This window comes from Alligator mississippiensis, chromosome 2, assembly GCF_030867095.1.
Source record: "Alligator mississippiensis isolate rAllMis1 chromosome 2, rAllMis1, whole genome shotgun sequence".
Classification (NCBI taxonomy): Eukaryota; Metazoa; Chordata; order Crocodylia; family Alligatoridae; genus Alligator; species Alligator mississippiensis.
In genome coordinates this window covers 8,388,160-8,401,966 of record NC_081825.1, presented here as the reverse complement: position 1 = coordinate 8,401,966, position 13,807 = coordinate 8,388,160, and the positions used below count along the sequence as shown (strand labels likewise).

Below are 13,807 nucleotides of genomic sequence, written 5' to 3'. Positions count from 1 at the left end.
GGGGAAATAATGAGGAGTCAAAGCAGTGTTTTGCTTGCGAAAATACCTAGAGAGTAGCTCATTAGCAATGAAGTGGCAATTTTATAGCCATTTGTGTTATAACACAGATGCAATATATATAGTTTATAGGTACTTATAATATGATTTATTTACAATACAATGGTATAATGCATACTTTGGATTTATTTATAATATTAATATTTAATATAATAATAGCCACACTTGGGATGTGGGAAGAATTTGGGAAGAACTTTTGCCCTTTAGTCAGACTGCCATGGACTATGGGGGCTTTCACCTTCCTTTGAGTGTCTTTTAACAAACAGCTTTCTGTCCTTGCAATGGTATCACATTGACAATGTGACCCCTGCTTGACCTGTAGCAAGTTAGGATATTCTTGGTGTTTAATAGATGTGCAAGAAGATTGTGTGTGAAGCTTTTAAGGCAAATACCTGTCTAGAATGATTTAGATGGGAATGATCCCATCTTGAGCAGGAGGTCCAAACAGATGGGGGCTCACTCACTCGACTTATCTATGATTCGGTAATATGCAATACCTTATTTATCATGTAAGACATTATGTATATTATATATCATGCATAGTGTGTGTGTGTGTGTGTGTGTGTGTGTGTGTGTGTGTGTGTGTGTGTGTATCAAGCATTTGGAAAGCTCAGTATCATTGAGCACATCCCCGAGTATAGTGCACCGCTATGGCAATGTATCAACAAAAGTTACCCATGCACCACACGCGTGGCGCAGTAACCACCCATATTGCACCATACTGTAGTACTTCCAAAAGGAAATACCAAAGCACGGCACCGTAGCAACATTGCCATACAGCAATGTGTAGATGCACCCATTATCCTCCTCTTACAGGTGGACAAACTGAAGCACAGAGACGTAGAGTGACTCACCCGGGATCTCAGTAGTCAGTGGCAGAGGTAGAAACGAAGGCCAGTTTTCTTGGCTCCCAACCCAGTAGTTACTGCTGTTCCATACTGTTTCTAAATACAAATATGCTCCGTTATGTTTAATTAAAGATCTGACACTTCCTGCTGAGATGGAAAGCCAGAGTCGCAGCTGGTGGGGCAGGGAAATCCATCTCCCTGATCCACACTTACCACCTGACAGGAGCAGCTTAGTCTGGGCGGCTGCCATCTCTCAGCGTTTGTGCTGGGGAGGGCTGTCGGGTATGTGTGCTGAAGCAGCTCGTCTGATGAAGCTGGCAGCACCCAATGCTCCTTGGGTTGTGGTGTCTCCTGTCTGCTCCCCATAGTGGCTGGACCTTGTGGTCACTCTGTGCCACGGTGCTCTTCTCTTGGTGGGCTTCCCACTTCAGGTGATGCCCTGAGCTGGTGCCGATCCCTGTTTAAAATGCAGCTTGGAAAGCAGGTATATACAACGGGCAAGTTAAAGGCAGCATCATGAGAGGGTGACCTTGTGTCCTAGGGTCTTTTCCTAACTCAGGAACTGCTATATACAGATCCAAGGTACAAATGAGTTTAAAAAAACAGTTTTTCCAAGTCTTAAAGATAGATGCTTTCCCGTCTAAACCCGCAGCTTCTGGAGTCATGAGACTACAGGAAGATGTCAGCTTTCTAACCAAGTTTCTGTGCCTCCTGATTGTGGTAAAAGACTTGAAAGTCACCTGCAGAGGGCTCAATGCTAGAGGGCAAATAAGAAGAATCTGTTGCAGTATTGTAAAAGCATTTTAATTTTTAAGCCTTGGGTCCGACAGTACTGGGACTTACAGGACTACAGAGCCAGCTCCATACAGTTGCTGTGAGATCACCACCTACCATTTTTACCCGCATAGACACACATCTCTTCTCCAAAAATTAGCCCTCCAAAATTTGGGGTGCGTGTTCAAAGCAAGGAAGCTGATTTTCCCACCAGGATGGATCCATGTGGTCACTGGAATGGCTGCTGGGGGCTGTGCTGCCCTTCCTCCCCTTTCCAGGATGCAGGCAAGGAAGGGCAGACTTTATTGCTGACTCTGGCCTTGCAAACTCCACCGCTCAAGCTTTGACACCTTTGTAGCCACTCTTGGAGTGGCAGCAGCTTTTGGCTGAGCAGACACAAGCTGCTGTCAATTTGGCAGTGACTGTGATAAGGTTCAAGTCTGAACTGTGGAGCTGACACGCGAGGCCAGGAGCATGCAGCCATCATGCCGTGGCCAAGTGGGCTCTGGAAAAACCTTTGTTTTCTTCATTCCACCTCAAAACAAGGTGCGTGTCTTATTGTGGTATGCATGTCATGTGTAAGACAGTGTGTAAGGGCATGTGGTATATGTGAAAATACAGTGATACAGGCTGGGGATATTAAAAACAGAATTAAGGCACTAGTGCTCTATGATATGCAGAGGCCTAAAAGGCACAGGGAGGGGAAAAGGTTGTTTTTGCAGTGCATCTTGTAGCCTGGCGAGCAGGAGCATTTGCCTAACACGATGACAGAGGAGTGATCTAGGGCTGTACAGAGCAATGGCTTTTTTGTGGAGTCTGAAAACCAGCCGATAGAGTTTTGCAAGTAGGACACCGATGTTAAAGTTGGGCAGAAAAGGTTGCCTTGCGTGTTAAGTCATATGGGCTTTTGGATTCATTTCTAAAGAACTTATGCAAGGCAGTCTTGACAATCAGTACCAGATAAACCTACTGGGTTGCCTCCCTTTTTGCAGCAGGTTCACAGAAAAGGGCCTCCAAAGTAGACATTTTCATGGCCAGTTGTGGTTGGTTATTCACCCCTAGCTGCAGGCCCTAATTCCCTGAGGAGGGCTATGCCACACCACACAAGGGGCACCATTTTGGTCCCAGTAGGCACTGTGTCATAAAACTCTTCCCGGTACTAACAAATTAAGTCTCAGCACTAGAGCACCCTGTGGCTTTGTATGTGTAAGTCATACATTTCCTTAGCTCTCCTGGGGACTTTGATTTCTCAAGTAGCAATAAATCATGTACACCGATAAAGGATCTAGGTACCGAGAGCACTTTAGAAGTACTAATGAATGAAGCCTCCAACAACCCAGCAGGGGAAGCTTGGTATCATTATCTAAATAGTGCATCTGTGGCACCGAGTTTAAGGTGAAGAGCTGCAAAGATACCATATTCGCTCACATGCAGCATGCACCTTTTCCCCCAAAATCAGCCTCCCTCCAAATGGGAGTGTGTGTATTAAGCAAGGAAGATGAATTTTTTGCCTAAGAAAGAAGCACCCTGCTTTGACCCCTCCACATGCAGCAGATCCGGTGCTACTCTTTAGGCAGGAAAGAGTCAATGGCCTATTAATAGGCCACTGAGTCGATGGCCCATTGTTCTTCACTTCGCAGGGGCTAAAGCCCATCTTTCCATGTTAAGGTCTTGACTCTCCACTAAAGAAGCCAACCTTACTTAGGGGAATCTTATTATTTGCTAGGGCTTCTAGTCTCTTCTCCTATTTCCCAGCTCTTTAGCTGTTTTCAAGATCAGAAGTCCACCAGTGGAGACCAGTCTTCAACAGCAGCTAGGATTTTAGCTAAGCAGGAAAGGGAAGGTGAATCAGCTGAAGGTTAGGCTCTGTCCCTGCTCTCTGCACCCATCACTCTGGAGTGGGGGTGGGGGAAGAAATTCTTCATCATCCCTTTCAAAGGCATGGATTACATTTGAAGGCATGCTATATATGAGAAAATATGGTACTTAGGAGATTGATGCTACAGAAGAGCAGTTGAGTTGAGAGTCTTGACCTAAGGGCTAAATCCATTAAACATCCTGGGAAGCTACATCAGACATGTAGATCCTCCGTCCTCCGCTCAGTTGCTGCCTAACCCTGGAGGAACCTGAGTGTCTCAGTTTCCACCAGCAAAGCTCCTTAGGTCTCTGAATTCCTGCTGCTGGGCATGCAGGAGTCTATCTGTGTCCAAGCAGCAATGAACAGCCAAGCACGTAGCTCACACCTAAGCCCCACTGAGATTCACAAACGAAGCTTTACATCACCCGTCTTACCAGGGGGCCTAACTAGGTGAGCATGCTCAGGGCAGGCCTACTGCTCTGGCCTCAGACTGTTGAAAGAGAAATAGGACTTCTCACCTCTAGCACTCCCTTTTTTTTAATCTGTCCTAAAAACTTGACTCTCCCTTCCCTCACCCCCAGCTCCATTTGACCTAACTGGCATCCAGGCTTCAAATATGTGGATGATTTTATAAACAGACCTCTTACTGCTGCTGCTCTCTCAACTGGGAGCTACTCAAGAGGGATGGGGCCCGAGCTCTCCATAAAAACCTGTTCAATCCTGGAGACACAGCTTACACAGAGCAATTGCCAATGACTGGCGACGGAGCTGTTTCTTCCTTCAATACTATTATATCTCATCTGCCTTCAGGTGGGAGCAGCCTCCATGCTGATAAAGGCATTCAGAGGTTGCTGAGTTTCACTGCGACTTCTAGACGCACCTTTACATCCCTTCTTCAGCTGTCCGCTTGCCAGCACGCTGTAATGTTTTTCAGTGACTCATCTCAGCAAGCTCTTGGGAGACTTTTTTTTAATCCAACATTAGGAAATAAATAGAAGGCCCAAGGCTATCTGTCTGTATCTGTCTATTTCTAGCTGCAGATTAATACCCATTACATCTGTCACTGCAGCATACCGGTATTAGACCCAGATCCTCAGTGGTATTCATGCATTGCAATGCCTAATCCCTGATTTCCCTGAACCCTGGGTTAGATGCCCATGTTCTCTGGCACCTCATCTCGGAAGCCAGCTGGGCCCTGAGCTGTTATATCATCCAGGGATGGCATGGAGAAGGAACTGAGCTGCTCTTTAGGTACCTGAGAGCTGACCGGCCAGATAGAGGCATCTACCTTTATTTAGGCTCCTGAGCTACAAACCCACTTACGGTGCCCTGTTAAGACCCAGGGAGCAGCCTACTTCGAAAATATGCCAGCGATTCGTGGTTAGAGATTTCGCCTGGAGTGTGGAGCATGTGGGTTCAAATCAGTCCAAGATAGACCCAAAGTCCCCATCCCAGGACACTTAACTGTTGGAGCAAATCCGTGCTGTATAATTTAATTTTTCCTGGAGGGGGGACTTGAATCTACATGTTCCACAAATGGCATCAGCCTGGCACCTGGGGCTATAGACTCAATAAATATATATAAAATCATAGAAAATGAGGGTTGGAAGGGAGCTCAGGAGGTCACATCTAGTCCAACCCCCTGCTCCAAGCAGGACCAGCCCCAACTACATCATCCCAGCCAGGGCTTTGTCAACCCGGGCCTTAAAAAGGATGGATAGTCCATAACCTGTCTAGGTAACCCATTCCAGTGCTTCACCCCCCTCCTAGTGAGAAAGTCTTTTTTCCTAATATCCAACCTAAACATCCCTTGCTGCAGCTTGAGCCCATTGCTCCTTGTCCTGCCGTCTGCCCCCGCTGAGAACAGCCCAGCTCCATCCTCTTTGCAGCCCCCTGTAAGAAGTTCAGGGTGTCATTATACAAAGCAAAATAGCAGGAGTAATTGTGAGAGGCACGTCCTGGAATAGGCAACACCCTGATGAGTACAGCCTTGATCTGGGAGGTAGGAGACAGGGGTTCAACACCCCCCCCCCCCCATAGCCAACACTTGGCATATGATCCCTGATGTCCAAGGACAATGTCCTAAACACTGCTTATTCTAGGATGTCTGTGTCTCAGAACTGCTAGGGGCATGCAAACACTCACACATACCCTCAAGTGTGTTCCCAACACACGTGACAAGCTCTCTTGGTGAGACAGATGCGGGAATGCCTAGCTTGTCAATCCTCTTCCAGGCTGCAGTGACTTCTATGTGTATAAGGGCTCTGCACTGTGAGGTGATGTCAGAAGTTATGTGTGACTTATGTGCCTGTTGGCATACCCATGGCCAGTTAGAGCAGTAACTGAGTCACCTCGAGAGTATGAAGTCCTACAAGGCTAATTTGGAAGGTGTCAATAGTGCCCACAGAGGCAGATAGATGTTTGCGTACCTTAGAAGCTATGGGCACTAGTGCCTAAGCACTAAATCAGGGCACAGGATCCCTTTCTTTCATTGATAACACTAGTTCCAGCAACAAAAAAATGGTTACCCCAAGTAGCGAGCCCTAGAGTCAAATGTGTGATATCTTCAGTGAATAATAGTGCTACTACTTGGCTATGGGGACTGGCTTTCAGCTCCATGGGACCGGTTCATATCTAGCCTTTGACAGTACATTGTCATCATGCAATGGTTGGCGGGTGTCTCTTTGCGATGGGTTGGTAATCTCACTTAAAGAATCCCTCACCATTCAAAAGACTCCTTCACCACCCAACAGTCTTGGTGAGGACCCCAGGCTGTCCTGGATGCTGTCTCCTGTACAGGCACCCACGCAGGTGGGTGACACAAGCTGAGCTGTATGCTTGCACCTCTTCACGTTAGAAGAGGTCTCTGTTGCCTGGATTATGGATTCCAACCCTCCATTGAATTGTGGAAACTAGTAAAAAAAACAGTTTAAGCCCAAACCCTCTCCCCATTAGGCAGGACGGGGGCTGGGCGGGCAGGCATGCAAGGAGATGACAAGAGAACTTATTCCCCCAATCCAAGGGTCTTCTTTTAAAGCTAATCCCATGAAGCTATGTTGGCCTGTAAGCAGCTCATGACTATCACGACCACTATCGCTACCATTACCACTACCACTACTGTTGCCTCTGGGCATCTGACTCCCATTGCAGAGTCTGACTTCACCTTTTCTGGTGCTGGGAGAGCCTCTGCACCCCAAGTAGAGGGGGCTAGATGGATCCCTAGAGAATCAGGCACTGAAACAAGCTCATGGTGATGGCAATGGTGGTCTTCCACATGGGGCACAGTACCACAACCAAGTGCTTAGCTCTGGTGCATGCCTACCGTAGGCAGGGTTAAGATCCCTTCCACCTCCCCAGCAGATCTTTCTCTTCTGAGCCGTCAAGCTATTCTCCTCCTCTAACCTCATTTGTTTTGATTTCCTCCCAGGTTCCTTCTTTCCATCCCTGAAGCCGTCAGACATGGTCTTCAAAGTCATCTTCTGGCTGGGGTACTTCAACAGCTGTGTGAACCCTCTCATCTACCCCTGCTCGAGCAAGGAGTTCAAGAGAGCTTTCATCCGGCTGCTCAAGTGCCAGTGCCGCCGGAGGCGGCGACCGCTTTGGAGGGTGTATGACCACCACTGGCGGGGAGCCTCCATGAGCAGCTCTGGGCGGGATTCAGACCCAGACATGAAGCCCAGAATTGCCACCCTGAACAGCTCTTTCATATTTCACTCCTCGCCCCAGGAAAGAACCAGTCAGAGGAGAACGCTAAGCTTCAGAGGGTGGAAAATGCATTTCCAGAAGCCATCCTCCACCCAGCTGAAGGAGAAGATGAACAGCCTCTCCCACAAAATCAGGGGTGGCTCAGGCAAAGGGAGTGTGACCGCAGCTTACAAGACAGAGGTTGAGTCCGTTTCTATAGCGATCCCTAATGACTTCACGGAAACTATTGACTATCAAACGTATGACTTAACGGACTGCTGTGGGCTGAGAGAAACAGATATTTAAAGCCACTGGGACAGCTGTTGGGTCTCTCGCTCTTTTTTCTATGTGCATTACATGGAATGGGTAAAAGATACTGTCCATGTGCTTGTCCAGTAGAAGCAACGATCAGGTGTCCCCGGATGCAAACGCCACCCACTGAGGTTATGCAGTGCTCTGAGAACAGAGGTTCCTCCTGGGAGGAAACATCTGGAGCTTCAGGAAATTATCAGATCATGCTGCGCGATGGTGAAGGAAGTGGTGGGAGAGTGGGGCTCTTGGGACAGGGTCTGTTCCATCTCGTGTAATAACACCTTGGTGTCTCAAAGGAGCTGTGCAGCTCACGGGAAAATGGGATGAATCTTGTGAGATAAAAGCATCGCATGATCAAGTCCATTAAGACACCAACGTTGAATGCAATTCTACTGTCTTAGTGCATCTGCTCATGTTGTCCTTTCAAGGTTGTTTCCAGCAAGGAACAACCTTGCCGACAAGTAACGCCTGACAGAGGTGTTCCTTTAGCTCTAGTGGTAAGAGCTTGTAGGCACATGGAGGAGGGGACTGTAACAAACCCCTAGATCATCAAGTCCAGTCCTTCATTAATGCAGGCCACCGCATCATGTAATCCTGGTCCAGGCGTGATCGCTGCTGTGGACTGTGGTGGCTGCAGTTTACTACCTAAGCATAAACTGGGTTTATGCCTCAATAGTCATTCTTGCACACTGAAGCAAATGAGAGCGCGGGTCTTTTTTCTAGTCCAAATCTCTGAACTTTCCATAGGCACCACTAGCCCTCCTACTGTTGACCACACCCCAGCCCTTCAGCATCAGCGCAGGGAAGGCAATGCCAAACATGCCTTTTGCGATTGGTCATGCGTGGTTCTCTTCCTTCCCTTTCCTCCTCGCACATCTATTTGCCTCTTCCTCCTTCAAGCTGTTCAGGTGTTTTCAGCTGATCTGGGTCAGGATCAGATGCATTGTTCTTGTTCCATTTAAATACAATTCCAACCCAAGACTGCCTGGTTGTACAAGCTGAAGTAGTCAGTAGCCAGCAGCACTCCTCATTTGTGCGCGCAAGGGCACATTGTTTATTTTGTATTTTGTCTAAAGTGCACAGAGCCAACACAGGATGCCTCATCCAAGAGGATGCAGTGGCTTCTGGGTACTCAGGCAATGTGGAGAAAGATGATGTGTGACCCTCCAGGAGGGCACCATCAGTAGCACATCCATTCACTGAGTCCCGGCACCGAGTTATGTGTTGTGCTTCCTAGCATATTTGCACTCGGACAATTGGTTTGTCAAACCCTGCCCAGATGTGTATCCTAGATGTTTATTTTACTGAGATTTTTAGGCAGCTGTGGAGCCCAGGAGGCTCCCAACCAAACCTCCTACAAGATAAGAAATGGGCCACAAATCTAAAAACTCTGTGGTCCTGGGAAACCTTTAGATCTTAACTCAGTCTCAGTTAACTCAGGCCCACTCTCAAATGCAAGTAAAGAAACAGGAAAACAAATTCCAGTGTGGAGCCATTATGCCAAATTGGTCCCCAATGTAAACCCAACAGCATCAGCAGAGTCCCACCTGGGACAGAAGTTGGCCCATTGAGCCTCACACGTCTTTCATTACTGGAGCCTGGACTAGTTTACGTGGTATTTCTGACTGTGATTTTGTTAAACAAGGAATCTAGCTGCCAGGCTCACAGAGTTAGGAAAACAGGGTGTTATGGCTTTTCTCCTGCTTTCTGTTTGCTTTGCAACAGAAATTCAATATAAAAAATGTTTAAACAAAACAAAACAAAAAAACCCCAAAAAACCAAGGGAAGAGAGTCTACTGTAATGGATACCCAAATGTGGTACACGGAGTGGTTCATATCTGAGTTATCATAACACCTTCCTACCCTTTTTGCTATGATACTGAACTGGATGAGTTACTGCACAAGCAGTTCTGGGGTTTTTCAAAATCCTTCCCTGCAGAAAGCCGGTAGCATGAAGCAGCACCAGCCAAAACCGCACCCACACCGAGCCCTGTCTGCTTTGGGTAGCATGTGCATTCAGAGAGGGCCAAAGTCCTGGCTCAGCAATGCCAGCTGGTGGACGGCATTCCCAGCTCAGTTTTGCCATGCCAATGGCAACATTCCCAGTGGGAAGTCTATGGGAAAGGTATTTTGATTTTCCCAATTATTTGTTCTTGATTCGGGTTCGTGAGACACACCCTCCAGTGCTGCTAAAAGAGGCAGATCTGGGAACAGCAGGGCACATCTACACATGCATTAATGCACATTAGTTACTGCACATTTAGTTTAGTGCCTGTATTAACAGGCACAGCACTAACTAAATTTTCAGTAACTAGCTCTACTGTGCAGAAGTGCCGGCACATGCATTTTAGGTGACACTACTACACAGGAGACTAATTCTACTATGCATTAGCATGGGGTTTGCCCACCACACGGATGTGCAGAAGAACTAGTCTACTGCGCTCAAAGCATCTCATGTAAATATGCCCACAAAGTGGCTGTTTAGTACTGTAAGAGCCATGTCAGCACGTGGTTTGATGTACAAATCTTGGCACAAGGCCATTGCTCTTCCTTCCCCTCTCTATTGGGTCCTCGTCCTTGGGGGGTGAAATCAGGTCTTGCCATTCATTCAGTGTCTGGGGTCTGGCATTCACTCCCAACTCCCTGACTTTTATTTAGAGCAGCTGAAATCCCAACGGGGTCTCCATCCAAATACTGTCCAATTTGCAGAACTGCTTAGCGTCTAAGAGCAGGTGCATTCATTCTAGCATGGGCCATCTCCTGCTCCTACCACACACATGAGATTCCCACTGCCATCAGTGAGAGCTTTTCAATTTGCAGTCCTTCTTTAATTAATGCTAACCATTTGGAGCTAAATTCCTCCTGCCAGTAACGCGAATGGACAGAGTTGGACTGGGCCTTTCTAAAGCATTTGGCTAATCCACCCAACCTGAGATAAAGCAATCGGGGTCAGAGAACTGTAAGAAAGCACAATACAGGCAAAGCCAGAGCAGTTCATGGTCACTGGTGCTGGGATCCAGGCAGTTTGGGTGGAGTTGTGGAAAAAAGGACAAGGAGAAGTCCCACATATATTGAACAAAACACTGATCATAGCATGAATGGGGTGGGGGCACTGTGCCAACTGGAGTAAAATGCGTGCTAAATGTTTTATACCTTTCTGCTGGTGTAAAAAGGGAGCAGATACATGATGTCAACCCCTGCACTAGTGTTCTTACCAGAATCCGGTGTAGCCAGAAAAACACAGCAGTATAAATGAACTGGGGTAGGCGCCACTGTTGTAGGTAGATGTTACGTACCTTCAGTTATCTTGGAGTAGACACATGCCCTATGGAAACAGGCTGTTACATGCACCTTCACCTCCTAAAGCACTAGAACAGCCTCTATATGGCAGCTACTCGTCATCTGTCCACTCAGGACCAGGGTGTAATTTCCACTGGAGTACCAACCCAATGAAAATTAAGCCAGTGTTAGCTTGTCATAGGTCCAGGTCTAGAGAGACATGGAGGGTATAAAAGATCCTTTCATTCTGCCTTCATCTGCCATTCCACACATGTGAGCACACAGTTCACTGACACTGAAGAAAGATTTTCACCATCATCCAGGGGTGAGTAACCCATTTGGAAGGGACGGCTGTGTGACACATCTGCCATTCGGAGGACTGGTGCTCCTGGGCAAAGGAAAGAAACCCCACCCGTGGGTACCCCATTTCTGGGCCGCTATTTGGATGCTGCAGTTTGTAGATACAAGTTATTGTGGGTGCAAGTGAGTAGCTGCTATAATGTGGGGGGATCCAGCAGGACATTTAGCCATCTAAGTAACTAGCATGCACCTTGAATATTAATTGCACCTACCACAATAGAGTCCTAGCAAGAGGTTGTATAGATATTTGGCCTCCTTCGATAACATCAAGGGAATTACGTGGGTCACTCCTCACACGGCAAAATGAGAATCCATCCATCCACCAGTCCAGAGGTGTGTGTGTAGCTGTGTCTCTATGTGCATATAGATAAGTACACACATATAACATCATGTCCCCAAATGATAGACATTTCCCTACAAACTAGAGACTTTGCAGTGCTTTCTATCTGTTGCTGGCAAACAGTTTATTGAAGATTTCTCCTTAGTAGCTGAGATGGTTGCTAACCCTTCTGTCTGATCTTTTAAATTAGTGGGTTTTTTGTTTCATTTTTATGTCTTAAAATACTTAAGTTTACAGCCTCCAATGCTTTGAAAGCACTTGGTAAAGCAATGCCTGTTTGCTTGGTGTTTTATTGATTTTCCCTCTAGGTTCTGTTCAAAGCTGCAGGGGATTTGCCGGGACAAAAGTAGGCGTAAGCCTTACACATACACATACATCTCCATTATTTGCTAATTGCAGCTGTGCCAGTGTTTAAATTAAGTCATTTGGCGAGTCCGCCGAGCATAGACTAGAAATATCTAGATGCATCCACTATAAAATAGTGTCATAAAACCTGCCAACTGCTGCAGTCTAGTGCATTACGGTTAAATATTTATATTATATATATAAAATCAGGGATGTACCTTTCCCCCTTGCAAGGATAGTTTTGTGCTAAGGATTTAAATCTACCCGAGGAAAGGATTTCAGCAGAAACCTGGGTGTAATCCTTCCACCAGGTCTTGCCTACTTATGTCAAGCAGTGAGCGAAGGAATTTTGAAAGATGGGATTTTCAACCTGAGTCGATACTGACTTGGATGCATACCGTAGTTACTCAAATCTAAGTCGACCCTGAATTTAAGATGAATGTATAAATTAGTTAGCATTTTCCAGGTATTGAATCTAATTATCAGAGGGCTGTCTTGACTTCATCTCCCTCCTACTGCCCCCTTGCCCCTCCCCACTTTTTTCCCCTGAAACCTTCCTGCCCCACCACCACTGGGACCCCCCCCCCAGTTCCCCATAGCCTCTCCCCCTCCTCCCTCCTCCCCAGAATCTCTGTCCTTTCCCCCTGCTCCCTGCAGTCTCTGCCCCAAGCCCCGCTTACTGTCAGATGCTGCTTGATCTAGTCCCTCCCTGGAGCATAGCACGTGCAAGCTCAACCCTGGCCAAGCCATGTAGCAGCAGAGGTGCTGTTGACTGGCCAAGCAGGGGACGCAGTTTCCCTGTGCTCCATGCCCAGGAGGGAATCCAGCCTGAGCTGGAGCCGAGTTGTACCCGACAGTAAGGGGAGAGGATGGGGGGGGGACAAAAGCTGCACTGGACAAGTGGAGGGGGAGGCATGGCTGCCGTGGCTTTGACTTAGGCCCTGACCCAGGTTCAAGGCCCGAGTTAGAGCCGCAGCAGCCACTTGCCTCACCCCATCCACCCTGCTTTGTACACAAATCTAAGATGTCCATCTCCCCCCTTGCTGATGACGGGGGGGAGGGATTCATCTTAGATTTGAGTAAATATTTAATTATAGCCGAGGCTGATCTTATGTCAGATCTTCAGAAGAGTAGCGTCAACATCAGCAGGAAAAGGAGAAGACCCCCCCCAGCTCCCACAACTTTGCACCAAAGGAAGAGTATTTGAGGCCTTTCTAATTGCTATATGGCCTCAGCCTAATCTTCCCACAACACATTGCTCCCACATCCTCCCTACGGTGGCTTTCCAGCCTCCGTTTTGCATTGCTCTACCTTGCTGCTTTGATGGCCTAATGACAGGGATGGCTGGCAAAACCAATTCAGTCAGCAGACCCTTGTGGTTTCTGTTCCAAGAAGAGAGTTGTCCATCCCCACCACTGAGCTGGACTGAAGTTTGGCAACTTGTCTATTGTTTACAGCGTGTATATAAGTGTACATTTCCTTTAGCAGACATTTGGATTTTTTTTATGTATAGATTTTTATTTTTCATCCTCAGATGTATTTATTAGCCAGAGTATTTCTGTTCCGTGATCCAAGTTACTTTGGATTTGATGTAAGCGCTATGAAAACTGAATGCACATATTTTTGTTTGTACCAAATACATGCACAATCCTGTCTAGGAGGTATGGTGTTCTTTTTAAGGGGGAGTGACTCTGGTTTATGTGATTTTGGAAATGGTGGGGCCGGGGAGGGGGGGGAGTCTTGTAGTTAAAAAGAAGATATTTATAATGGATTTGTTTTCTCAGAAACAGGAATGTTTTCAAGAAAAGTGTGACCAGGGGGCATATAAAATGGGAGTTTGAAAAGAGCCCCCAAATGATCTGAAATGTCAAGGTATCAGAACAAGCCTGCCCTTCCCAAAATGCTAACTGGGGTGTGGGAGATGTGGAGGCCATGGGAAGGGGTGACTCT

At 47.0% G+C, this 13,807-nt stretch overlaps 1 protein-coding gene across 1 annotated transcript in view; it reads left to right on the top strand.

Moving 5' to 3' along the window:
• The window catches only part of ADRA1D (adrenoceptor alpha 1D), a 75,645-nt gene extending 62,131 nt beyond the window's left edge, over positions 1-13,514 (top strand). Inside the window, exon 2 of the mRNA XM_006265525.4 lies at positions 6,965-13,514. Coding sequence (XP_006265587.3) covers positions 6,965-7,527 — 563 coding nt within the window. The 3' untranslated portion in view covers positions 7,528-13,514. The remainder of the gene's footprint in view (positions 1-6,964) is intronic.
• Positions 13,515-13,807: the final 293 nt, after the last annotated feature.